We start from the raw sequence: 26,320 nt of genomic DNA on the forward strand, positions 1-26,320 counted from the left end.
ATTTGTAAAAATCAAGATATTAAAATAAAAATAACAGTAATCACATAATACATATAAGAAGAACGATCACTTTAAAATAATGCAATAATATTCCAGTATGTTACATATTTATTTCATACATTAATTTTTCATATACATTTTTATTTACATTTTTAGATTTTCTATACAGTATACCTAAAATGTGTAAGATGAACACATACAAAAATACGTAATGGAATTTAAAAGAAAGATAATAAAAAAGAAAAAGAAACACAAAATAATACATCCCCCCCCCCGCCCCTCGCCATAATCATTATCCCTCATCGCTGATTGGTTCTGATAAATCAGGTGGTTCCTGTCAGTGAACTTTGGTCTCTTGCCATGACTGCGCCATGCGGTGATGGAGTTGCGCGTCAAATGCACCAGGGGGAGTTATAACTTTCCATTCACGTGCGTGTGCTGTTTTTAGAGGAACACCAATATCTGCTCCAGGTTTGCCCCCTCACCTGTCCATCACCTCGCAAACCTCCGCCGTCGACCAATGAGAAGGTGAGGGGGCGGTCCGTCACTAGGACGGAAGTTTGGTTGAGTCGCTCGCTCGCAGCCATTCAGCGGCGGTGGCCGAAGCGATTGGACTGCTTGAGTCTTTCGCAGCTCTTTCTGTGGAATTTGAATTATTTTCCTCGGAGGGGGCCGACGCGCGCGGCTCCGCGGCGGGGAGGGGGCGGAATACGTGACGGCATACCGTCTGGCTCGGCCTGGTGGTCACAGGTAAGGTGTATTTATATGCTCTCGCTCTCACTTGCCTCTTCAATTAGCTCGCTAGCAAGTCGAGCTAAGCTTGTGTTTTCCGATGTGGCTACATTAGCTCCACTCAGAACCTCCATTAAACGCTATAAAACACGTCCATATGACAGACTCGCGCTAGGTCGACACATGTCCAGCTGCTTTTGCTCTGTAAAACGTCTAAGGAGTTCGTTAAAACGATCAAAGAAGAGGGGTGATACTGTAAGTGCCGTGCAATTACCTCAAGTCATCTACCTGGTTGAGGTGAGCTTTTAATAGGGCATAAACGCTTCACTTATCACCTGATTTCCGGGTTACGTGACGTCATTACCACCGCGCGTACAAGTACTGTTAATGTTAGTGCGTATATAAACTTTGTGTGTTAATGCATGCGAGTGCCTGTATGTGTGCATAATATGTATATAAATATGCTTGCGTGTGTGGTTAAATTGCGTGTGCTCGCGCGTATGCGCATGTGCGTGCCAAAAATGACACTGCTGCGTGTGGATGGTGAGGTTTCTAAATACGATATCTATTTATGTGGTTGATAGTGAGCCAGCGTCACATGAATGAGTGAACGAAAGCAGCATAAAGGGAGAGGCTCACTGGTTGGGAGCACATGTTGAATGCTGCCCGTGACATGATGCAACGCAGGTTGATAAACTCGCTGCGCAACCGTGAAGCAATCAGGGGGGGGGGGGGGGGGGGGGGCTCACCTTTTTAAATATATATATTTTTTTACTTACTGATAGCAGCAAGATACAGCTAGCGTACGGTCTTTATTCGCATGGGTTAAGGGACGATACTCTAACGTGAATAGTTAAAAATTTAATTTGTGATGAATGTACTCTAAAATCCCCTAAAAATCTTTATCTGTCAATATCAACTATACGATCAGGATTTTTGCGACTGTTCAGCGACTTTAAATAAACGGAATCAACGATACGTTCACAATTTTAACACAAAAGCGGTGTGGGGTTCAACAATGTTCGAAATAGCAATGCCTCTGATACCACTAAGATTGACTCTCAAACTTTAAATATCGATATATATTTTTTTAAATACATTGGTTGCAAATGTATAAAATTGAAATTTAGTTTGAGCTCACAACAGCTAACTTAACTCATTCACTGCCATTGACGGCTATAGACGTCAAAAATTTATTTGAACTATTTCGATTAGTTTAACAATTTTTTTCTACTTTTGTTAACAATAGTATGAAAACCTATATATTTTTTATTGTACATTTAGAACAGATATACAATTTGTGATTAATTGTGAGTTAACCAGTGGAGTCATGCGATTAATTAAAAAATTTAATCGCTTGAAGCCCCAAATTTTTCATAATCTTTAAGTCGCGTCAGGCGATTACAATTTTTAATTAATTACTCATTTTATATCTGTATTTTTAAAAAAAATTCTAGGTTTTCATACTCTTGTTAAAAAAAGTGGGGAAAAAAAGTTAAACAATAGAAATAGTACAAATGATTTTTTTTTACGTCTATAACCGTCAATGGCAGTGAATGAGTTTTAACACACCTATTCACCGCCTCCCATGTCACTCACTACTAGGGGTGGGACGATACGGGTAAGTCACGATTCAAAACTATGACAGTATGTGGCCCACGATAACGATAATATCACGATACACGACATCTACGATATTTGATATATTGTCAGAAATTTTCTCAACGATATATCACGATATTCAGTATGCGAGTGACAGTGAAAACTTGCCGACTCGTCTTCTTCGCCAATAGTGCCTAAACACCAGTTCTTTGCCACTGCTTCTGCCTACTTTACCACCATTTAGGGGAATAGCGCCCCCATCAACAGGACTGGAGAGATTAAGTACTGACGGTGACTGCAAAGGATCACAAAAGTCACGGTTCGGATTGGATCACGGATTTGAGTCACAGATCGAATAGTTTTTTTGGATCAGAAAACAAAACAAGATACATTGATTTATTTTATAAAACACTTTTGCCTATTAAATAATTATAATAATAATAATCAACGCAATTATATTACTATTATCTTTTTTTTAAATAATGAAAACAACAAAGTGCAATCTAAGGCACATTCCCTTCCTTTACAAATGAGTGAAATACAAAGTAGCCTAGGCCCAGGAAGGATATTGAAAAAGTAACGAAAGCAAACCTACCTGTGTCACTTATTACTGTTGCCAGCCCTTTTTTTTGCACTTCAGGGCCACCGTACCAGCCACACACTAATGCTAACACTAGCTGCTATCCACCAACGTCGGAGACTTGCGGCGTATCATACAATGACGATGTAATTAACTAGCGGTTTCTTGGCATCCTAAATTAGCAATTAAATATACTTTTGGGATGGCATTGTGATAATGTTGGTAGAAAATATGTAATTTAAATCAAAACTTCGATATGTAAGCGCCAACCCGTCGAAAAAGGAAGTCAAGCGGGTGTAGGCATGCGTGCTACGTTGAGTATGCTTCCAGCTTCATTGGCATGTCTGAAAAATAAATAAATACACTATGTGCTTTGCGCCGGTGTGCCGTCATAAAATATCGATACTGTCGTTGGTGTATCAATATATTTATTGCAACAGAGAGCACAACAATATATTGCAATATCGATTTTAAAACTCGATACTACAATCTTAAAGAAAAACGTACACATACATTGCAGCAAAATCCCGCTTCCACTGGCTTATGTGTAATAAGTCAAAGACTGATAAAAATGCCAGGCAATTTGTCTAGGATCTCTGAGTGAAAGAGACTTTTAATCGAGTTATTTTTGGCCAGATTTAGACTCGAGCCCCATTTTCGATGTCTATTGCCTCAGAAAGTCAGATGAAGGAATCGCGCGGCGACAAAGTCGTGCAGACAATAGTAGGATGCAGGGCGACAAACTCCTCCAGAGGTTTGCCGTTATTTATTTCAGTCTTGCACACTTTCTGTATAAATGCTTGCATCTTTTTGATAAGAGCCGCTGGTGAGTTTCACGCACGCACTCTTGTGTTAAGTACGATGTATTAAACAGTAAGAATGAAGATGAATTAGGACACTTGGGGGGGGGGGGCTCTCAAGTGGCGCAGTTTGGATCTGGCATGGCAGCGTAAAGAAGAAAAAAAAATACCTCCTGATATCATCAGATCAGCATCGGGCCTCTAACAAATGTGGATAAAAATTGGATACGTGTCAACAATTAAATATGGTTTAAATATGTTACATTCGAGGCGTGTTGACACCAGGCCAACTCATTGTAGCGGTTCATACTTAAGTTTTGCGTTATTGTTTAGTTCTGCTGTTGTTGTTGTTGCAGTTGAGCCTCCTGCGGTCATTCTGGTCACTCTAGCTGGCATGTTGCGTTTCCGCAGGTTTTCATCTGTTGCACACAAACACAAGCACATTGAAACTGCAGCTGAACGGAGCCTATTTTGGTCCGGCGGCATCCAATCGGGGTCATCTTGGTTTGTAAAACTCTGTTGGCCGGCGCTCCTGACCAGCTCAGAATAGGTCGCGAGGAAAGACTTCTCTTCTTTCTGATGTGCTTTCAATACAAGTTCATCAAGCAGGTCCAACTCCAAATGTGGACTCCATTACGTCAGAACAGTCAGATGCTAACTTGAACGCAAAACTCGTGTGCGCGTGTGTGTGTGTGTGTGTGTGTGTGTGTGTGTGTGTGTGGGCTATTCTCGTTTTGTTTGGCCGCACTCGTTTCAAGAAAGCGAATCAACAGAAGAGAGGGCGCATCTTTTTATGAGTGCGCCCATTTGGGACTTTTATCTTTAGCTCCTAATTGGGTCCAAGGGGCTTTGAGCTCCTCTTATGTCGCCGCCTGTTAAATCTGTGAGGCTTGTGTGTGTAGGCGTGTGTTTGTGCATGTGTGCAGAAGGAGGCTGAGGCGTCTCTCCTTTTTGGCCCTGGGCGATACCTGAGCCCCCCCCCCCCATTCTTTATTCATTCACGGCGCGCATGATGACCACTCCACAAGGGCCCGTCGTGTTCGTTAGGCAAATTGCTGTTCAATTAGTGGCTTAATGACTGGTTTTTTTTTTCCTTCTGTGTGTGTGTTTTTTTCCTTCTGTGTGTGTGTTTTTTTCCCCCCCCTCCAAGGGTCTGTGTTACCGGGACACTTGTTCCCCGGGAACCCGGTCATGAATGATGTAGCTTTTACTGACACGATCGGATGAAGGTTAATCAAAATGAATGAAATAACTAAAGCTAAAATTGGCCGTTTTACTGGATTTCGACTGATTTTGCAAGGCCCACAGATTATTGCGTTTTATTGCTATAAAAACATGGAATCTACCAAAAGAAAGATTAGAGTCTTTTTTTCTTCTATCTGTTACCATTTTGCATCAATTAGCATTAGAATGTAGCTAAGTTTCATCATTATTCACAAATCTGTTTAAAACAGTGGGGAAAAGAGTTTTTGCAACATAGCCCTGGTTGATCTCTTATACTCTGCTGCCACCTGCTGGCCATTTTTGTGATAACATTGCCTCAAGCGTTCTCTTCAGTTCAGAGACTACATCAAAGCCTTCTGCATGCATTAGCATAAAAAACATATAAATATGTCTTTGGGACCATGGCAATATTAAAAATATAACTTATTTATATGTTTTTGGAAGCAAATTAGTTAAAAACATTAATACTAATAAAACCTAAAGCAAAACGAACAAACCCTCTCAAAATCTAATTAAAAGGGACTTAATATAAAAAAACAAGTCAAAACAAAATGAAGACTATACAGAATATTTTTTTGAAAAATCCAAAAGTTATTAACATTTCTCTATGACAAATTGTTGGCGAGTCTGGAACGCATCCATCGCAGCAAGCGGGGTTTCACTCGAAATCGAATCGATAAAATGGATGAATCGACCAGCGTTGCAGGCAAGGCCCGTGTGGAAGATGTTCACCAGCAGGTACTTTGCATTCCAGCAGAGCAGAGCAGAGCAGAGCAGAGGCCCGTCTGGCCCGTGAGAGTGTTGAACAATGGTCCCGCTGTGCCCACTGTCCAATTGGCCGCCTTCGTGCCACATTTCAGCAAGGGGCATCGGCAGCTTTTTGCTCGGCGAGGCGTGTCGATGACCGGGTCGGTGCCTGCCGGGTCGGTGCCAGCGCCTCCTCACCGGGTCCCCGGGGGGGGGCGGCCATTATTCCTCATTAATTGGCCGGTCCGCGGTGGATCAAAGGTGCCCTGGCAGATTGTGCCACCCTGGTAGTTTTCCAAACGGTCCGATCCTCAGACGTTGGCCTTTTTTAAAATGTGTTTTTATTTGATTATGCTTATGAGGGAAGATAAGCTTGAGTTGTGCTCAGCTTTGTTCTCAGTGTAATTTGAGAATGTTGCTTCCACTTTGGGAGTGTTGGGAAATCCAACAAAAATTCCAAATGATCAGTCTCTAGTGATGCACTGGGAGATAAAAAAAAACGGCACAATTAATTGACTGCTCTGCCAAAAAACATGTTTTATAATTGCATGCGTATATTAATAATTTTGCCACTACACAGTTATGATCCCAAAACAGTCTATCAAAAAAATGTTTTTTATGGCCCGACCAATTAACTCATTCACTCCCAGTTTCACTGAAGCAACCCCCTTTGCTCCTGGCTGTTTTACTGGATTTTGACTGCTTTTGCAAGGCCCACAGAATATTTTGTTCTATTGCTATGAAAACATGGGAACTACCAAAAAAAGGACGAGTTTCTTCTTTCATCAGAAAAAATTATATTTCTATCGGTTTCTGTTTTGCAGCAATTAGCATTAGAATATAGCTAAGTTTCTTCATTATTCACAAATCTGTTTAAAACACTGGGGGGGGGGGAGCCTTTTTACAACATGGCCCTGGTTGATCTCTTATACTCTGCTGCCACCTGCTAGACGTTTTCGTAATAACTACCATTGCTTCGAGCATTCTCTTCAGTTCAGAGGCAGCATCAAAGCCTTCTGTGTGCTCTAGCATAAAAAAACATGGTAATATTTAAAATAGAACATATTTATACGTTTTTGGGAGCAAATGAATTAACAAGCTGATTTAATCAACATATATTTTATTAGCTCCTTTAAAATGTGCTAATTTTTTTTTGATTTTCCTTTTTTATTTATTTACACATTATCACATTACAATATAAGACAAAGATAATGGTGTTAAAATATTTGCATCCCCCCAAAATGTTCAGATTTTCTTTCTGTTGTGAAGTTCAACAAATATTAAGTATAGGTGAGTACCAATACTTAGTATTCCGGTCTTAATTTATGGTATCATGTAGGCTGCCGATGCCACTAATGGGAAAAAAAAACCTGACCTGGCGGGTCGTTTAATTAATCCACAGATTAGTCGGTTGTCAGGATTTTATTCTGTCAAATATTGGACTTCGGGCCTTCATTTTATCTTATTTTTTTAATCATTGAATTTTTGGTTTTGATATTAATTTATTGCCTTATTTTCCACCTCTGTGAACCATCATACTGAGACACATTCCTCTGGTTTCCACACTTTATTTGCAATATATCAGGTTGTTTGTGGCTCGTGCTTTTAGAGCGCGCTGCTCAGAGAAATACTCGACATATGCTTTCTCTCTGAGGTCACTTTTTACAGCAAACGTCGCTCGGCCAGGTAGCGCTGGCGTATTTAAATTCCACAGACGTCCGCCTCTTGACAAATAGCCCGGGTGGGATGAGAGCAGAGCTCAAGTACGTGAACGGCATTCCTGACATACATGAGCGGCACAACAGCTGCATTCCGTACCACACTTAAACAACCCCCCCCCCCCACCACCACCACTATTTTCCATGTCTTGATGTTTCTGTTTTGTTGTATTTATTTTTATTTTTTTTGGGTGCGGTGATGGTCAAATATGTGTGTGTATTCATTCATGGGTCTTGGCCAGGTCAGGATGACGGTATAAGATTGCAAGTATGTTCGCTCAGCGTGAATTTCCTGTTCTACCATCCTCTCATCACTCCTGCTGCTTAGACAGATAATGCAACACGCACTCACACACACACACACACACGCGCACACACACACACAGGCCTTGTTTTCCGCCTAGTCACGTCTGACTTTGACAATCTCTCCATAGACTCTTCCATACAGAAATCCTGCAAAATGGCTTGATCGGAGCTGAAACCGAAGAGTAAGGCAGTCTAGTCTTTCACCGTTTTGCTTGTCGACAAGTTAAATGTCGGCTCTAGAGCTGTCAAAATTAATCGAGTAATCGATTGTCAAATTAATCGACAATTATTTTAATAATCGAGTAATCGCATTTTAATTTAAAATGGTCAAAATCCTCAGATTTGAGCATATCAACAGTAATTGTTCACTGATTTTTGTAGTCTTTGATGAAAGAAGACTTGATTATCTTCCGTGTTTAATCAAAATAAGATGTTTGCGTACATCTGTTTTTACTTTGGAAAACGATGAACGAACCGGTAACATAGTACAGCATCAATACCCCCCCCCCCCTTTTTTTTTAAATCACAATACAAAGTACGAAATAAACACCAATGACTGGTTAATAAACAATAATCAGGTGAAAAATGCTTTTGTAATACACTTAAGTGCAAAATAAAAATTAAGCTGATTAGTTGATTAATCGATTTGAATAATCAATTCTAAAATTATTCGATAGTGACAGCACTAATTACTAAAGGAATACGAAGTACGAAATAAAACGCCAATCGCTGGTTAATAAATAATAACCAGAGGGAAAAATGCTTTTGTAATACACTTAAGTGCAAAATTAAAATGAAGCCGATTAATCGATTCTAAAAATATTCAATAATGACAGCGCTAGTTGCACATGGCATTAGAACCAAAATCCCGAACCAATATTGCGTCAGTCTGGCTCCCGCTCACCAATTCACGTGCAGGACGTGTCGGCTATCAGCATCCTGAGTTACTTTGACGTTTTATTGCCAGCGAGCTAACCCGGATTGTAAACCTTTGTCTCGCATCAGCGTTTGTTCCGGGATATTCCATTAAAATGCGCTCACGCTTGTGTGGGGTTTAATAGATCACGTATTAACCGCACTTTGCCACGCCAGCCTGGTCAATATGTAATGGTGGCTCCGCTTCCTCCGGGTCAATGCTACGCTAACGGAGCGTAGCCGGTGTGTTGCTTTCACTCAAAGTTTTAATTGACCAAGAGAGAGTTTTTGGCCGAAGGCCTTGAGAAGCACTGGTGCGTTGTCTTTTTTTAAGAAGCAAAGTAGATTTCAGGAGTAATAAAAAATGGGGGCTGTATTCAAGGTTGCCAGCCGGAGCTGAGCTTGACTGGCTTTTAGTGAACAAAGTAGTGCTGGACGATTAATTGCTTATATTGATCAATTAGACATTATTTATCGGATAGATTTTTTTAGCTGCTGACACAGAAATTGAGCAAATCTCAGAATGGGGAAAACATAAAACAAAATCTTTCTCATTTGCTTTTTCCATAGGTGAGGGGGGGAATCAATGAAAAAATAAATTTTTGAGAATAAATTAAAATCTTATTTTAAGGCCTTATCACCCTACCCGAGAACATAGAATCACTCATTAAGCTCATAACTCAATTTACCCCAAATCAAATCACTTTTCCCCATTGAAATACATTGTAATGGCGTTCATATTCATAATTATAATTCATAAATAGTATTTGTGTGTGTGTCCAAGTAAGTAGCTCCAGCTCCAGCTCCAATTTGCATGCAGTTAGTTGAGTGAGGGCGGCTTCTGCATGCTCCTTGCAAGTGCTTTCATTTTGGATTCGTGCGTCGGTTTGTCCCTTTCAAAGGCTGCCTCATAATGAAAATGTTGGCCGGCCGGCAAACTGTCGATCGACCAAGTGACGGCTTGTAACTTGAAAAACTTGAAAGAGTTGGAGTACTTGTAAGTCAAGGTACCCCTCTACCTTGAGGCGGATCATTTGCGTCACCCGCAACATCAATTTTGGAGACATCACCTTGAATCCCCGTCTGGCTTTCAAAACAAGGCCAGAAGCGTTGGCTGAGTTGGCCGAGTCGGTGCGTCACGGCCTCGGGGCGGGGTTGATGATACCAATGGTGATGGTGGTGATGATGATGTGGTGGCCACGCCCCCACACGCGTCCTTGAACCTCAGCTGTTTACCCTCACTGATTGTCTAGATCTCAACTGCTTTTCCCTAAATGATCACGTTTAACACGGGGACCCTGAAAAATTGTCACCTTAACAGAAGACCCCATGAATCATTTACTTGATGGCGACGGTAGGATAAACACGAGTTGTGTGATGACATCAGTTGCAGCTGTATGACAGCAACACGGACTTTAAACAGGACGGGGCGGGATAGGAAATTCGATCGTCGGGCCAAAACTTCACACCTAAGTCCCGGTGTTGCGCAATACCCTGCATCCCGCCTATCTGTCCCATTGATCTGTTACGCCCCTGATACTACCTAAATTGCCAGTAGGAGTTGAATGACAAAGAGTACTTCATGTACTTTATAAGTTACATGCTATTTGGGTTTGTTTTGACATTTGACAGCAATACAAAAAAAATAAAAATCCTGAAATATCATTCTTGAATGTTTTTTCCTAAATCTTTTGAAATGCAATGAGTTTTTTGTAGTTTGAATCTGGTCTAGCCTAGTAAAATGGATGACATTACATTTACAAACATGCACCTGTGGGTCTTTAAAGGGACCTCCTGTGCAAGTGTGGTGCACCACAGTCCTTTCTCAGGACCGCTTCAAACTCCCCCGTGGACGCCGTCTCCTAAAAATACGTACATGACTTGGACTCTTTCGAGATTCGTAGGATGCTTCAAAGGCTTAAATTTGCATGAATCGTGGGGGGAAACAGCAGACCGTTCTCGAACCTTTTCAAGGTCCTTTTTGAACGTTTTACTACTTTCCAATAAAAACATTTTCTTGTTTGTGGTATGTACGGTTTCACGTTTTCAAGATTAACACCATTACCTTGATTTAGCACACACTTGCGGTAAATCTAAAATTCATTTTTGCATAGACGCGGATCAAACTCCTACACAAATTTTGTGGTAAAGGATGACATTTTGAAGTATTTTTTTTTTGTGTGTTTTTTTTGGGTGAAGTCATCAAATTCCAAGGTGCAACAATGACAATGAGGGTATTTTTTTTATTGCTGGAACATGACAAAAACCACATGATGTAAGGATTCTTTTAGCTGACAGTTACAGTGGCCGTTCAAAAACGTTAACGCATGTCCAGATGCGGCATTCCTTAGTTATACTGTATTTGCTTTCTTTTTTTTTTTCTTTTTTTTCCCAGACTGTGTCAGCAGTTGTCCAAATACCCACTGACCCTTGCCTCGAGTGTCACACTGCGCGAAACCGTAATTAACTTATGCGCGCCATGCAGAAAATAGAGCTAATAAAGTCACAACAACATTGGTCGACGAGAGGACTGACGTCAATATATGGATCGCCTGTTGTCACGTGCCCTTTTATTGGCTGTAAAAATAAACGAGTCAGCCTGCAAACATTGCAAACGGAGGCTGTAACCTCCCGATCTCGATCCATCTCTCTGCTCATAAGCCAACCGCCGCACTCATCCCCGGCATTCTTACGCAAGGATTAATCAGCCTTCAATTCCTGGAGAGATTATTCAAATAGTGTTACATCGAGAATCGGAAATGTCATCCCGGCCCACTTGCAACTATCTATTGAACGCAGAGAAATATCCTTTTTTTTTCCCCCCCTTGTTTTCTTAAGTTCTTCTATTAGGTCTTGTGTGGTTGGTTATATATATATTTTTTAGCAACAAATTGCTGGAAAATAGTGGCAAGCAAATATTTTAGTATACAAATATTGTCGGCGGCACGGTGGCTGACGGGTTAGCACGTCCGCCTCCCAGTGCAAAGGTCGTGAGATCAAGTCCGGGCTTCGGCCTTCCTGGGTGGAGTTTGCATGTTCTCCCCGTGCCTGCGTGGCTTTTCTCCGGGTACTCCGGTTTCCTCCCACATTCCAAAAAACATGCATGGCAGGTGAATTGGACACTCCAAATTGTCCACAGGTGCGATTGTGAGTATGGTTGTTGGTCTCTGTGTGCCCTGCGATTGGCTGGCAACCAGTACAGGGTGTACCCCGCCTACTGCCCCGAAGCCAGCTGGGATAGGCTCCAGCAACCCCCGCGACCCTTGTGAGGACGAGCGGTACAGAAAATGGATGGATGGATGGATATACAAATATTGTCCACTTTGTTAAAATGATTTGTTGTGAAAATGAATGCTGTTATGCGGTAAAAAAAAAAAAAAAAGAAGCAGCGCACCTTATATACTGTCAAACGATTGTGCTATGCAGGATCTTCATCCCTCCCGGCTTTTCATTTGACACCTGTGGTGTAAACAAAAGGCCAAAATAAATTGAAAAATAAGCCTTCGCCGAAACCTTTAATCACGCTTTATCTCCCTTCCTTGCTTCTTTTTTTCCCCCCACCAGGTGTGACTAAACAGGTCCTCTCGCTACATGGCCGACGGCCAAAAGGGCCTCGCGTGATTCATTCCGATCCACCTGCCACCCCCGCCCCCGCGGCCGAATCTGTTTTTTGGCCTTGCTGTGAATCTTCATCTTTGCACAGGAAGGAAGAGCGCACGGTGCGCGCCGTCATCCTGTCGCTAGCACATGTACTTATAAAGCACTATGACGCCACCAGGGAAGTGTCGCCGTGTAGTGTGTATATAACTCCGACCGCGTACAAACAAGCTCCGCGTGTTGGCAGCTTGTCAGCAACACTGCACCGAGCTCTAATATGACGTGACCTAAATAAACGCGTTACGAGGGAGGTGCAAGACGACATGTGAGCGTCTTGTTTGTAAACACTGGGCTGTCAAATGTGCTCTTGCCGCCGCCGCCGCCGCCGCATGACTTGACTTCCAATAGCTCGCCTTTTGAAAGCCCTGTCGTGAACCCTGGGTATTCGTTGGGGTTAGGGACCAACCTGTGATGCAAATAGTGAAAATGATCGATTATTGGAATTGCCTATATTAATAGTTTAAACCACACGTGTTGTTCGTAGCTAGTTGCTCTCCCCAACAGAGTTCTTGCCAGACTTCTCTGACTTCTTCTGGTCTTTCCTGACTCATTTCACATTAGTGATCAGCGCTAGTTTCTCCATCTTATCTTTCTTTCTTGCTCGTTGTTGCATGCTTAGCGACTCGTCGTCCACCTTTTGTGATAGTGCTTCTTGTTAGAAGTGTAGATAATTTGCCACCACGTTACTTGGAGGAGAGGATCCGCACTGCACCGCTCGCCTGTCTGCTCCATAGACATCATGCGGGGCAAGTTAGCTTAGCAGCTAGCATTTGTGAGCAGCCATGAAAGTGGGAACTCGGGGAGGATGTGTGACATTGACGCAATGTTTTTGTTGTTGTTGTTTTTTTGACCAGCTTGGAGCTGGTTGGTTAGCATAGCATGGCCATGACTAGCATGCGCTTCTGACTGATGGGCTTGGAGGGATAAGAGCGTAAAAAACAAAAAACAAACTAACTTTAACTCATTTGCTCAGAAAAATTTATAAATACATTCTATTTAAAATAAAATAAAAAGTGTCCCAAAGACGTATTTATACGTTAAAGAAAATAATAATTATGCTGGAGCATATAGAAGGCTTTGATGCAGCCTCTCAACTGCAGAGAACAGTTGAAGAAATAGTAGCTATTACAAAAACGGCCAAAAGGTGGCAGCAGAGCAAAAGAGATCAACCAGGGTCATGTTACAACAAGCTATTTTCCCCAGTGTTTTCGACAGATTTGTAAAGAATGATGAAACTTAGCTATATTTTAATGCTAATTAATGCTAATTTTGGTAGGTTGTTTTGGTAGAAATAGAACACAATAATCTGTGGGCCTTGCAAACATCCTAGTAAAATAGCCGGAAGTGAAGGGGATTGCTTCAGTGAAGATGGCTCGGAGTGAATGAGTTAATGATCACAAAATTACGATTTCGATCCAAAAATGGTAAATTGTTCAGCTCTACTCTACACTTCGGATATTATGGTAGATTAGCACATTAGCGTAGTATTTTAATGAGTCTGAGAATGAGACAGTATCGGTATGAATTGGTGCCAATGCTGATACTGGGATTGATATCGGTGCATTCCCAATAATGTGTGTGTCTGTGGGAGGGAGGAGTGGGTGCTTGTGTTTTGTAGACAGACGCTCGCTGTTGAAAGTAGAGCATACGGTGAGGACTATTGACAGATATTCCTTTCTGTTGTTAACTCTTTGACTGCCAGACGTTTTCAGAAAAGGGATGCCGCCAGTGCCAGCCGATTTAAGCATTTTGACTGATTTTCAAGGTCCACAGAAAATGTTCTGTTTGGACTATGGAAACACACGTACTACCAAATGAAAGATTGGACTTTCATCTTTCATCAGAAAAAAAGAGTTTGTTTCTACCTTATTCCGTTCTTTAGTAATCAACAATAGAAAATGGTTAGTTTCATCCGATTTCGCTTGTTTTGAACTCAAATACGGAGAAATCAAGCTTTTAGTGAAACGATATTATTTCATGCATTCTAGTGAATTTGACACTTCTTTTTGTCCATGAATGATGCCACAAACACCTAAATAGTGCTTTACTTCTATAAAACACTACCACCAAGAATGAAAAAGTGTTTTTTGATAGCAAAATACGTTTATTTACATTCAACAGTGTAACAATTTGACAACAATTTGGCAAACTATTTACAAATGTGTGCAACTGTGGTGCTATTTACAAATATGTGGATGTTTCAACGACAGTTTTTCTTTTTGTAACACTCTCCTGCGTGCAAAGAGACGTAACAGCATTTGCACAACAGATTGCCTCTTCGCGTGTGCCACTTTCTTGCAGGCCGTTTTTTTCCGGGGAATAGCAAGTATATACTGCAGTGTGTGTCAAGTCTAATATCAGGATCATGCTACGGTTACGTTACGGTGGTGTTACGTCTCGCTTCCCCGTGTCCTTCAGTTGCTATACCGGGTGGTAGGAGATCCATTTTATCCACTCCATTCATGGTGGCATCGTAGTCCAGAAACAGTGTCTTCTCCGTGATCAGACTGTACCCGCTCCTCCGATGAATATGCATTGGACTCGGGGTACTCTTCATTGTCCGATCGAATGTCCGCTTGTGCAGCTCCGCGTTTTCCGGCCTTAGCAGCGCTAGCCGCGCTAGCCGCGCTTTGCCGATGAGGCTTACTACTTGTTCATAACAGTCACGCCAAAGCTTCCAACTTTGGCGTAGAGCTCGTTGTCATCTTCATCATCATCATCAATCTGCATTGGTCGATGCCAACTCTCCATCGCCCGATCGAATGTCCGATTGTGTAGAAGTACCCGGCCGGCTATTGTGCGCGTTTTCCGGCCTTAGCAGCGCTAGCCGCGCTAGCCGCGCTTAGCCGTGAGGCTTACTACGTGTTCATAACGCCAAAGCTTCCAACTTTGGCGTAGAGCTCGTTGTCATCATCATCGTTGACATCAATGCGCTTTTTAGTATTGATTGATGCTTTCCGTCTTTGAAAAAAATGCTCAAGCTGAGCTGCTTGTAACCGGTTGCTTGGTCAAGCCATTGTGGCTTGGATCAGCCATTGTGGCTTGGATCAGCCATTGTCTCCTCAACACTCTAGCTCCGCCTCACGTCTTCTACTGACGCCCACGGTGGGCGGCCCATCCAACCTTGTGCAAAGAGAGTCATCGCTGCCCTCTAGGGGCCAAAACGAGTCTTTGACTAATCAGATCAGCCTGATTCTTTCAGCACAGCTGCCCAAGGCTTTCCTGCACCCGTTTTTGAAAAAAAAAAAAAAAAACATAGGGGACGTCTTTTAACGTCCTCGGCGCCCTTCCCTAGGTTTATGCTAAACGTTTTATAACGTTTATGGCAGTCAAAGAGTTAAAAAAAAAGTTGTTTATGTATTTTGTAGAAATCCGGAATTTAAAAAGAGTGGAATAATGTCAAGAAACTAACAGAAATGTCCTATGCTTTTAATCAAAAATTTTGCTTTGGGAATGTTGTGAGTTCTCAACATGAGATAATCAACCCTGAAAAATGCATGTTTTGTTTAGAGAGACCAAGCATTGGAGCCTGCTAGCTGATTGTCGTAGCCGCTAGCTACACTTCGCTGATTAACTCGCTGCAGTTTTTAAAAGTAGCCTGTTTTTATAGTTGTACGGTGGTGGATATGGATAGGGACCGGGCTGGATCGCAAACAGCGAGATTGCTCAGATAAGTAACTCACATTGAAAAGAGTCGGGAGGGGGGAATAAAAGTAAAATATTGGAAAAATTTGTGACTAGTAAATAGCGACCATGTTGAGGCTCTTGAAAGATCCCGTTAGATCTCAACCCTTGGCCGCGTTCGCCCCACCCTGAGTCAAATGTTTGATGTGTTTGCGTGTCAGGGCCGAATGCTCCATTGTGCAGAGCTCCAATCTGGCCAGGGCAGATAAGAGCGAGCGCCTCACCTCGAGCGCTCTCCAACCCCCGACGACCACAGCCCGTTCTCGTAGAACGGGTTTTATTATACAAAGATGCTCGTTGGGTGTGTGTAGTTTACTACTAGGCGTGTGTGTGTGTGCAGACAGTCAGTCAGATCCCCTGGATTAAAAAATCTCTTAATCCCACTAGATCCCCATCAGCTCAAAATGTTCGTGGCCGCAAGACGCCGGAATGCTACGGCTCACTGACTTCTGCTCCTCCGGTTACGAGTCGCTGAGCCAGACGTGAGCCGGTCCTTCAAAGATGGCCGCACCTCTCACTTCTCGTTTGGATCAGCGGCTTTTTAATTGGGTCTCTTTGGTGCCTACTAATCTCCCTGGAAAGTCAAAGACAATCGTGTAGAGCAGTGATTCTCAAACGTTCGTACCGAGAACCACCTAAAAAGTACTCGGCTCTACAAGTTCCACCATTTTAAAATACAGTAGTATGATGCCTAATGTGGCCCAAGTGTATTGCAACACATGTAGACAGACAATGTAACGATACGCAGGCAAATGTCGCTGGCGTAGATAGATGAACAAAGATCCATTATATGTAGTAAATGATTAATTTCCGACCAATTAGAGGAAATTGGATCATTTCCGGCAGCCCAACTGATGAGAGGCTGCGAATCACTGTTGTATGTTGCACGAGAATAACACTCAAGTCCCACGGATCAATGCTCACGTTTGATCATTAACTGTGAGAAGCTATTATTGATCACGCAAGCCACTCATTCAGTAAGTCTAAAGTTTGACTTGGCTGCTCAATATCATTATCGATTGATCAGGGGTAATAAATGACACAACGGTGCGTCACGTCACTGTCCTATGTCATACCGGCACAAACGCTTCTCAAAATGTGCACAACATGTTTTTTGAAACACAGTTGCTTTTTTGCAAGCATGTTGTCGTTGTTTAACTCCACACCTGGACATAATGCGCAGTGGCTCTGATTGATTTTCTTTCAACTCTCAGCTTCACAGTTACTTTGTTTTTTCACCCTCCCGACGGCGAGAAGAAGAAGAAAAAAAAAGACTCCGCTTCATTTTGGTCAATCAGTAGTTGTTTTTTTTTTATATACATGTATATTTTATTTGTTATGTATTTATGTAGTGTGTACTCTAAATAGTTCAGTGCTAAAGAAGTGTGGTCCACATGTTTACATAATCATTGTTTCATGAAACATGAATAGTTGAAGTAATAATGCCACAGATTTCGTTCCGTTATTGCTGTAATCTTAAATTAGGATTTACTGTTTTATGTTTGGCTGAAATTTGTGACGTTCGTGAACACACACTAAACAGTGTTTGGGAAGTTTACAACTCCACCAATTGAAGTAGATAAATAAATTAGACTAAAACATTTGTGTGTAATAAATCTGATATTTTATTTTCATAGAGATAAATTAATTTGTTGCACGTGCTTGTTTAAAACTATATTGAAAGAGGACCTTTAAAAGGATAATCGCATATTTAATGGCAATCACGATATTGAAGTAAAAAAAAAAATCAACGTCCAAGCAGACTCATTTCTTTGCTCACCGTACAATTTCATATTCACCCCACTGACGTTGCGCCCGCTCTGACCTCCTGCAGGGAGCTCCGCGATGAACAAGCTACGGCAGAGCTTCCGGCGGAAGAAGGACATCTACGTGCCCGAGTCCAGCCGGCCGCACCAGTGGCAGACTGATGAGGAGGCGGTCCGCAGTGGGAAATGCAGCTTTGCGGTCAAGGTGACACTCGCTCACATCCAAATTCCTACAGCGCCAACCTTATTGTGGCATAAACACTTCGACCGTGCACGACACGACTGTGGGACGTAATGTGTGATTAATCGCAAGCATTCACAAAGTTTGCAGTCTAGCTATAAGATTGTGTTGTCTAAGTGCACAACAATAATGTGATTGTCCTGCTCTTGTTTTCCTTTTCTTTTTTTTTTCTTTTTTTTAATAGTAACGGTCAAAGGATGCCATGGGGTTGTCTCTGGCCATGCATTTCTTGTTGTTTTTTCCTCAGTCAGTGGATGAGGATTTCGCCTCTATTTTGGTGCTTGTTGGTATTTTGCAAAAAAATACAATATAAAACAAAAACAAACAAACCCAATAACGTTGTTTTCTTTGGTACAGCCATTTGCGGCAAGAATAATTTTATTTTAATGTTAGTATTTTTTATTTAATTTTATTTGTATTATTATTGTATTTATTTTTACATTTTATTTTAATTGTGTGTATTTTTCAAGGAAACGTGACTTCTTTCCTTGAATGAACCTTGTTGTGGATATGATATTAAATATATAATAATATATATATAAAATATAAAGATTTACAGCATTAGCAATTTATCTTTTATTTATTTATGTGTTTATTGGTGGTAATGTCCCCTTGCTGACGTGGCAATATAAGTTTTAATATAAAAACTTTTTTTTCTTCCAATTTTAATTGTAGTTTCTTATTTTATTCTTTTGGACATTATATTTATTTATTCTTGACGACCCCTTTTGCGCATGGCAATATAACATAGAATGTAAAACCCTTCAAAAAAAAACCCCGTATTTAATTATTTTTCCCCCCCCCACAAGCACTCATTAGTCTCGTAGCCGCTGCAGGTGAACGGACGGGCGTGGGTGGCGAGAGTCGACTATTTTGGCAACAAAAGTTGTCTTATGCAAACAGAAGCGCAACAACTCGCTTCCTCTCATCGCTATAGAAATGAAAACCGGAACGTCAAGAATGGCAAAACAGATTATAAATCACGTGACACACAATATGGAAGTGAGCAGGTTGAACACAAATTTTACATTTCCAATCAGCCAAATCATATGCAGTGCACAGTCTCATCATGTTGTATGATGATCTTACGTGGTGTTATAAGTTTTTTACATAATTGTGTTAATACCCATAAAATTATAATGATAAAAAGCTAAATAGCAAATTAAAAATCAAGCAAAAATAATACTATAGTCATATGCATATATTATGTACATATACTGCATATGCAATTTCAAATAATAAAATAAATAGTAAAATGAAAAATAAAATAAAAGGGGGAAAAAATTCTAATATTTATATAAAAGTAAAAATTGTAAAGATACAGCAAAGAGAAAAATAAAAAATATTTGTTAAAATGTACCAATTTTTTTACATAGCACATGTGCTGTGGGTATAACTTTTTTCCCCCCCACACAATGACCACAACTAACAAAAAATCAACTCATCTGAAAGTGGTGCAAATGTAAACATCCTCTGAGGACAATTGAAAAAAAAAAAGTGCTTAACCTAAATTTATCACGCTCCTTTTTGCGTCTTGTGCTTTTGCGGTCACACTTTGACACTTTTTTTTCTTCTTCTTTTTTTCTACTGCCGCCTCGTTGTTCCCCTGCAACCTAGCATGCTACTCCCCCCCCCCGCCCCCCCGGCCCCCTTACGCGCCTCCTAGGTGCCTCCAGAGAGCGGAGTGGTGTGTGGGATCGGAATAGTTGCAGTGGAATTATCTCGCGACTGCCGCACCGAGGGTTGACCGCTCGGCGGGGAGGAGGGAGGAGGGACGAGGGACGAGGGCTGATCTTGGCTGCTTGCGGTTCAAGTGGGAGCGCGGCGTACGGTCTGCTGTGTTTCAATGAGCTGCAGTTCGTGCGTCAGAGTCACGCTGACATTTCATAGATATCTTACTCACCGTTCGAGGCCATTTAGAAATAGTGGTTTCATTAAAATGCCTTGCCAAAGGATGAGGAGGGATGCGGTGGGAATCGCAGGGTAGCGCACTCGCACAGTTTATTAATCCCACTACAGCGCAGGATAGGATCAGAAAAAGGAAGTGAGCACGTAACGACAACACTTTTATTCTGAGTTTGTTAGGTAGTTTGTTGGTTGCCCACTAGGGAATTTGGTGAATTTGGTTTGTTCGTCTTTTAATTTGATGGCTTCTCAAAATGTGGTACGTGTGTCTCGGGGGGGGGGGGGGGGGCAGCCATTTTGCCACTTGCTGTGCTATTAAAAAAATATCATTATCACGACTTATGATTTAATGTCCAGTTTTAAATCACCTGTACTGAAAATTAAGGTAACTGGAGAGCACTTCAACATATGGAGTTGATGAAAAACATCATGAGCTGAGAAAAAAAAAAGACCAACGTGAGGGATCGCTCCGACATGTATTTGACATTAGAGGGTGACGCGGGAGTTTTGTATTTGTATATTTGATGGTTGATTAACTTTGTGGTTAGTTTGTTAGTTGGTTAGATATTTTCTTAAGTTGTCGATTGGTTATATTGTTGTAGCGCTTTTTTGGGGTGGATAGTCAACCAAGAAAATGTCATTATATACGGATTCTGTCCTGTTTTCATTTTTTCTCTCAAAATTAATTAATTTTATTCTCTTATCTGATAAAATCAACTGGCCTTCGTCAGACCAACAATTGCTCTCAAGTGGAGAGAAATTAATCCAATCTTGATGATTTCATACAACCAAACTGCACAGCAGTTTTGTACAAATATTATATAAACTGGAAAACTGCCCGCCCTGGGATAACTGCCAAGTGGAACCGATACTGGACACTGTCCACATTTGTGTTGTTTTTAATCAGGCTTCCTATTACTGCTTAACGTTCTTGAAAATGCTAAAACATAATGTAATACTTACTGACTTTTTAAGGTTTTCATATGTCGTGCCACCCCATAGCCCAGATATATTGGGAATATGGGGAAATTGAATTGTTGTCACTCTTAGGACCCGTGTGGCTCAGACTCTGCATTTGTTGGTTAATTTTGTCGGCTTTTGGTGAGTTTATTAGCTCTTTTTAGATAATTCATTGATTTGATGTGTTTGGTAGTAGGTCAGTTTGATAGTTCAATATAGTCTGTTAGTCGTCAGTGCATATGTATGGTCATTATTTAGTTTATTAGCAGTTGTTTTGTTGGTTCATTTGTACTTTGTTTTGTTACTTCGTTTGTACTTTGTACTTTCAAGCAATTCATGCATGTGTTCAATGCGAGCGTGTTGGCCCGTGAGAGACATTTGAGTGTAACGTCTGCCTCAAGTCCAACAGGCTGACATGCCGGACCGGCATCCGTGTCTCTTTGCAACAGCGTCTGTGCTTGCAGTAGCATCCGCTCTCGTGCGGATTGTAAGCATTGAAATACACGGTGACTCGCGCCCGTGGCGTCACGCTCTGGAAATAACGCGGGCCCTCCAAGGGCAGGGTTGTCTGGTGAGGGTTGGCGTCATTCGCCGCGTATCTACGAGGAAAGGGTAAGGACTTCCTCTCGGTCCGCACAATGGCTTCTGGCGTTCGCAAGTCACACGCACAAGATGGGGTGTTGCCGAAAGGCCGGCAGAGGGGGGGGGGGGGGGGGCTCCTTCTTGGCGCTCTGTGCCTGCGGTGCAGCACAGCCAGAGGAAACCAGGCAGGAACAGTCTTGAGGAGATGTTTAGTGCAAAAGTGCAAAGTCAGGTCCCCTTTAGATAAGGATTAATTAATGAATCACATCCTGAAAAGTGGAATTTTGTTTTCACATCCTCCTTGTTAGTGGATGACATGAATGCTAACGCTACAGGGGAAAAATAAAAATCGTAACAGCCCGGTGACATCATTGCATTTGTAGGTTCATTTTCACTTTGTCAGTCAGTTTGGTAGTTGCCTCTAAAAATAGTTGGGTTATCTGTATGTTAGTGGGTTGGTTAGTAAGGTTTAGACAACTAAGACATTTGGTTCGTTTTTGGTTGGTTTGTTTAGCTGGCTTGTCGGTTGATTGGTTAGTGTATCATTGTTAGTTGTTCCTTGTTTGTCTAGTTTGGTGTTTGGTAAATTTGTTGCTGGCTATATTAAAGTTTGTTAGATGTTAGTTGGTTATTTTGGTCTTTAGTTAGTATGTCAGTTATGACATGTTTTTATTTTTTTGGATAGGTCGTTTTTTGGTTGGTTAGTTAATTTGTACATTAGCTAGTTGGTTAGTAAGTGGTTAGATAAGATTTCGATAAGAAGGTTCGTTTGCAAGTTAGTTTTTAAAATCAGTTTCTTAGGTTGCTGGTTGGTTGGTTGATTATTTTGTTGGTTACTATGTTAGTAGGTTATTTGGTTGTTAAGTTAAGAGTTTGTTGTTTTGACAATTAGCTTAGTGTTTGTTTGTTTTTTAGTTGGTAATTTACAAAGTTCATTTGGTAAGTTGTTGGTTTGGTGGCTCTTTTTTTTTTGTTAGTTGGTAGGTTGTCAATTTGAGTCATTTAGGTTGTTGGTTAGTTACCGGTAGTTTGGTTGTTCAGAAGTTTTGAAGAAGAAAACAAATCCATAAACATTGTAGAAGGGTGACACGGGGTTCAGAATTTTCTCACATGTGTCTATCTAGGAATATATTTTCACTTTTGGTTGTCAAAATCTGCTTGCATCGGGACAAAGTGGGCCAGTGACCCAACAGATCAAGCAGATGGCGCTGCAGTGAAAAAACTGTACCATGCGAGACGGCAACTTTTACGACTGGAGTGAAACAGACAGTGCACGTCATGATGGATTAGGGTTGTTCTGCCTAGTGCCGTTCTAGTTTGAAATGTTACATTTTCCTCTGACATGCACTGTGGAAATGTCCTCACTATGATGCATCTACTCCCCAAGTGCTTCGTGAAAGAGACTATTGTGTTTGAATCTGGGATTAGGATTAATCATATCTTTGGTAGGGGACACAAGATGAGACATCGTGTTCTTTGCTTATTGTGCTAATGCCAGTCTGCTTGATTCAGACGCTCTCATTACAAGCCCTCACTTTTTCCACATTTCACGTAAGCGCTCTCTCATGCGCTCTCGCTCGATGTAGCTATTCAGCTTTGTCCCTCGGTCCTCCAGAAACGGCGAGGGATTGTCTGAACTTCCACCGACCTTGCGATTTGTATTTAATCATGTGTATAAATCAGTGGTGCCAACATGCCAGGGGCGTACAAGCCTCACTAAAATAACCAACCTCATTGTGCACTTTTATTATCACGGCCTTATTTAATTTCACTCAGCACGCCTTGGGAAGCTTTTTACGCGCCATTACTCACTTTGCTTTGTGTGTGCGCGTGTGTGTGTCTCTTCCTGCAGTACTTGGGACACGTGGAGGTGGAAGAGTCGCGGGGCATGCACATCTGCGAGGACGCGGTCAAGCGGCTGAAGACGGTAGGTTTTCCCCGGGAAACCCCCCACAAGAAGAAGCCCCTCCTCCATCTTGTCTGCGTGCTTCAGGTTTTCTTTCCTGGTGTTTCCCGCTCCAACATTCCCATTCCTCCCTCTCACTCTGTCCACTGCATTAATTCTACCAAGTTCGGTAGTGGGGGGAAGGGCGGGGGATTGGTGTCGGTCGAGATCCCCGACCCGGTCCTGAACTCATCCAGGAGGAAAGGCCAAAGCTCAGCTTTGGGGGGTCTTTCTCACTGTGATTGTAACAAGCGTTCAGGAGGATTTTAAAGACATGAGACTTGCTATTTATTCACCTTTCAGGCAGAACTCAATGAAAGTGCGATATTGCCGCAATAGACCTAAGTGAAGGTGGGATGTGCCGCCAACTCTGAGCTAGAAATGTCCGATTAGCATGAAAGAGGCTTGTGTGTTCTTTCTAGCAGAATTCCCTTGCGCACAGGCATCGTCCTGCCTCTGTTTTACGGCTCTGATATTGCCTCTAAAGGCAGAACATTGGCAACTTTTAAAGCTTTGCGAATGTATTTAAAAGGACAGCGGTGGACATAAACGTCAGAAAACGTCAGAAAACAGACACACAGTCGTATGGCCTGAAGGGAGCCTGTGTGTGCGTGTACGATCGAGAGGGATGGAACGTCCACACATTCGCAAACGCATCTGATGGACAAAAAAAATCCGACACACTCGCAGATGTATGATTCCTACACACTATCCCCCGCGAGCATGCACAAGACGCGACGCTTGATGAGGTCACGTGGAACCCAATGCCACGCTGTCTTTTATGGCTTCGGCTCCGTCGGACAACATGGAGCCTTTCAATCTTCCGGCGGGCACTGACCGTCCCTCTGCCCTCAACCTAATGACATTTCTCTGGCTCAAGCTGAGGCCCGCAAGCCCATTTGTGGATGGACAGTACAGTCATGACATTTGTATTGTGTGTGTATGTGCATGCATGCGTGTGTGTGTGTGTGTGTGTGTTATTAAGAGGTGTCTATTTGAAGGCGGTGTTTATTCTTCTTAAGAGGCTGATGCGTAGTTATATGATTCCGGCTCATCCTCGTTGATGCTTTAACATGCTAACAGTTGTCATTACGTTGTTGCTTATCCTGTTTGCTGGCCTTCAAATGAGTCCATTGTATTCCCGGCAGTCGCGTTTGTTGTTCTCACGACTCCGCGTTCTGTGACTAATTGACCTTCGCGCTGCCCCTGCTGTGATGTCACTTCCTGTGCTTGGCTCTAGGTTTGGTAAAAGCCATCAAAGGACTGATGCTAAATTTGGCTTTAGATCTATGTAGTACAGACAACCAACGAAAAACATTTTGGGCTGTTTTTACGCCTTTTACACAGAAGGCAGTGAAGGCCGCGTGTTGCTGCCATTGGGATTTGATGCCAACAAAGCTCATAGAATTCACTGTTTGGTTTTAACAGATTAGCTTTCTGTTACAGTGAGTTCGACAGAATCTTCAAAAAACAAAAGATCCACGCCATTTACACACAACCCAACGAAGGCATACAATTGTCGCATCTGGAATTCTGTGCCACCGAAGCTCATTTTGCGTTTAGTTATAGTAGAATCAGTTGCTTTATTTACACATCAAACTTTGCACACAAAAAAATATATAGGTCTGAAAAAATGCATCGAATAATTCAGAATCGCTCCATTTTACACAGGGCGGTTGTAAATTGGCATAATAAAGTCGTTTTACTTACTTTAACTCTCAAAGCTCCACTTTTTTTTCCTACCCAGAGATCCTTCCCGCTTTCATCCTTTAAAGAAAGCACAGAGATTGTATTACTTCTTGTTGGTGTTATATTTTTTTGTCTTTTTAAGCAGGTTTTAATTGTGCTGTTGCCCAGAAATGCTTCAATTCAACCGCCCCGACCCTCCCCATCCATTTCCCAGCATTTTAATCCTTTTCCCACCAACACTCACCTTGGCTTACTGCCGCTAACCAATAGCCGCCACCGTCATCCATCTGCATGTGCCACTAACATGACTTGCTGGTTAACATGCTAGATCATGCATTCAACGTCTCCAACCCGGCCGGCGTGTAACAGGAGCAGAGTGGCACGCCTTTCCACGGCTTACCGGCGGGGCACAAGGAGGGAGGAGGGGATTAAGAGTAAAGACTCGCCTGCATCTGGTTTCTTTTTGGCGGCCTCAACTTGACCTCCGTCACCCCCCCCCACCTGACTCCCCCCACCTGACTGTTCAACACTCAGACATCAGATTCACACTACTTTTGTCACATGCGAAAGAGTCTGACTCGGGGGATCATAGTGGAACCTCTTAAGTTCAAACAAGCAACAAAACTAAGAGATATATTTAAAGACTTCAAAGTACACTGGTGTCGATTTAAAAAAAAAAACAATAATAATAAAAAAAAAACTACAAAGTATCTCCATACATATCTTCTCGACCTTTCCGTGTCTTCTGATTTTCAGGAAACCCCGTCTCAGATTTGGCTGACAAGTTTCAGTTAAATAAATATCAGAAAATTCCGAAGTGTCAATTTCCCTAGCAGCTTGACTTAAAGAGGAAGTCAAGAGCAAAATTTTTCTTTTTGATAATGTGTTCTGTGCAGCCCCAATAGTCTAAACATGCTGATAAATATTGCGTTTGTGGAATATGAGATAAGCCGCAAAATCCACCCGCTTTTCTCCATCTCGGAAGGCGGCCATTTTGCCACTTGCCGTCAACTGAAAGTGTCGTCACCCTTGCTCAGGGTTCAGATAATGACTGATCAAGGAAAGCGTGAAAATCAGATTTTTATGGTGGGGGAAAAGTGATTTTACGTGAAGGCCGTATCGTCTCGCCTGAGTTTCCACTGTGTAATTATTTTTCCTCAAATACAATAACACCGCTATTTTTAGAACTGGTTGGATTTGGTTTCATTCTTTTGAACAGTCTGTCGAGGTGCCGCTTGTGACACTTCCTGCTTGTTTTTTTTTGGGG

General features: G+C 42.0%; 1 protein-coding gene and 1 long non-coding RNA gene across 4 annotated transcripts in view; one reads left to right on the top strand and one right to left on the bottom strand.

The window, feature by feature from the left end:
- Positions 1 to 596: 596 nt before the first annotated feature.
- Positions 597 to 26,320, top strand: part of numb (NUMB endocytic adaptor protein) — a 34,969-nt gene continuing 9,245 nt past the window's right edge. For all 3 annotated transcript variants that reach the window (XM_086095173.1, XM_086095175.1, XM_086095174.1), the window contains exons 1-3: positions 597 to 750; positions 17,800 to 17,936; positions 23,272 to 23,346. In XM_086095173.1, the coding sequence (XP_085951299.1) occupies positions 17,811 to 17,936; positions 23,272 to 23,346 (201 nt within the window). In that variant the 5' untranslated portion in view covers positions 597 to 750; positions 17,800 to 17,810. The remainder of the gene's footprint in view (positions 751 to 17,799; positions 17,937 to 23,271; positions 23,347 to 26,320) is intronic.
- Positions 3,826 to 25,444, bottom strand: LOC147162420 (uncharacterized). Its single transcript, XR_015097117.1, has 3 exons — positions 25,298 to 25,444; positions 25,075 to 25,131; positions 3,826 to 4,133 (listed from the first exon to the last, which is right to left on the bottom strand). It is a non-coding gene; the product is annotated as an uncharacterized LOC147162420 (long non-coding RNA).

Source organism: Leptonotus elevatus, chromosome 14, assembly GCF_054856555.1.
Source record: "Leptonotus elevatus isolate MCC_2025b chromosome 14, RoL_Lele_1.0, whole genome shotgun sequence".
Taxonomy (NCBI): domain Eukaryota; kingdom Metazoa; phylum Chordata; class Actinopteri; order Syngnathiformes; family Syngnathidae; genus Leptonotus; species Leptonotus elevatus.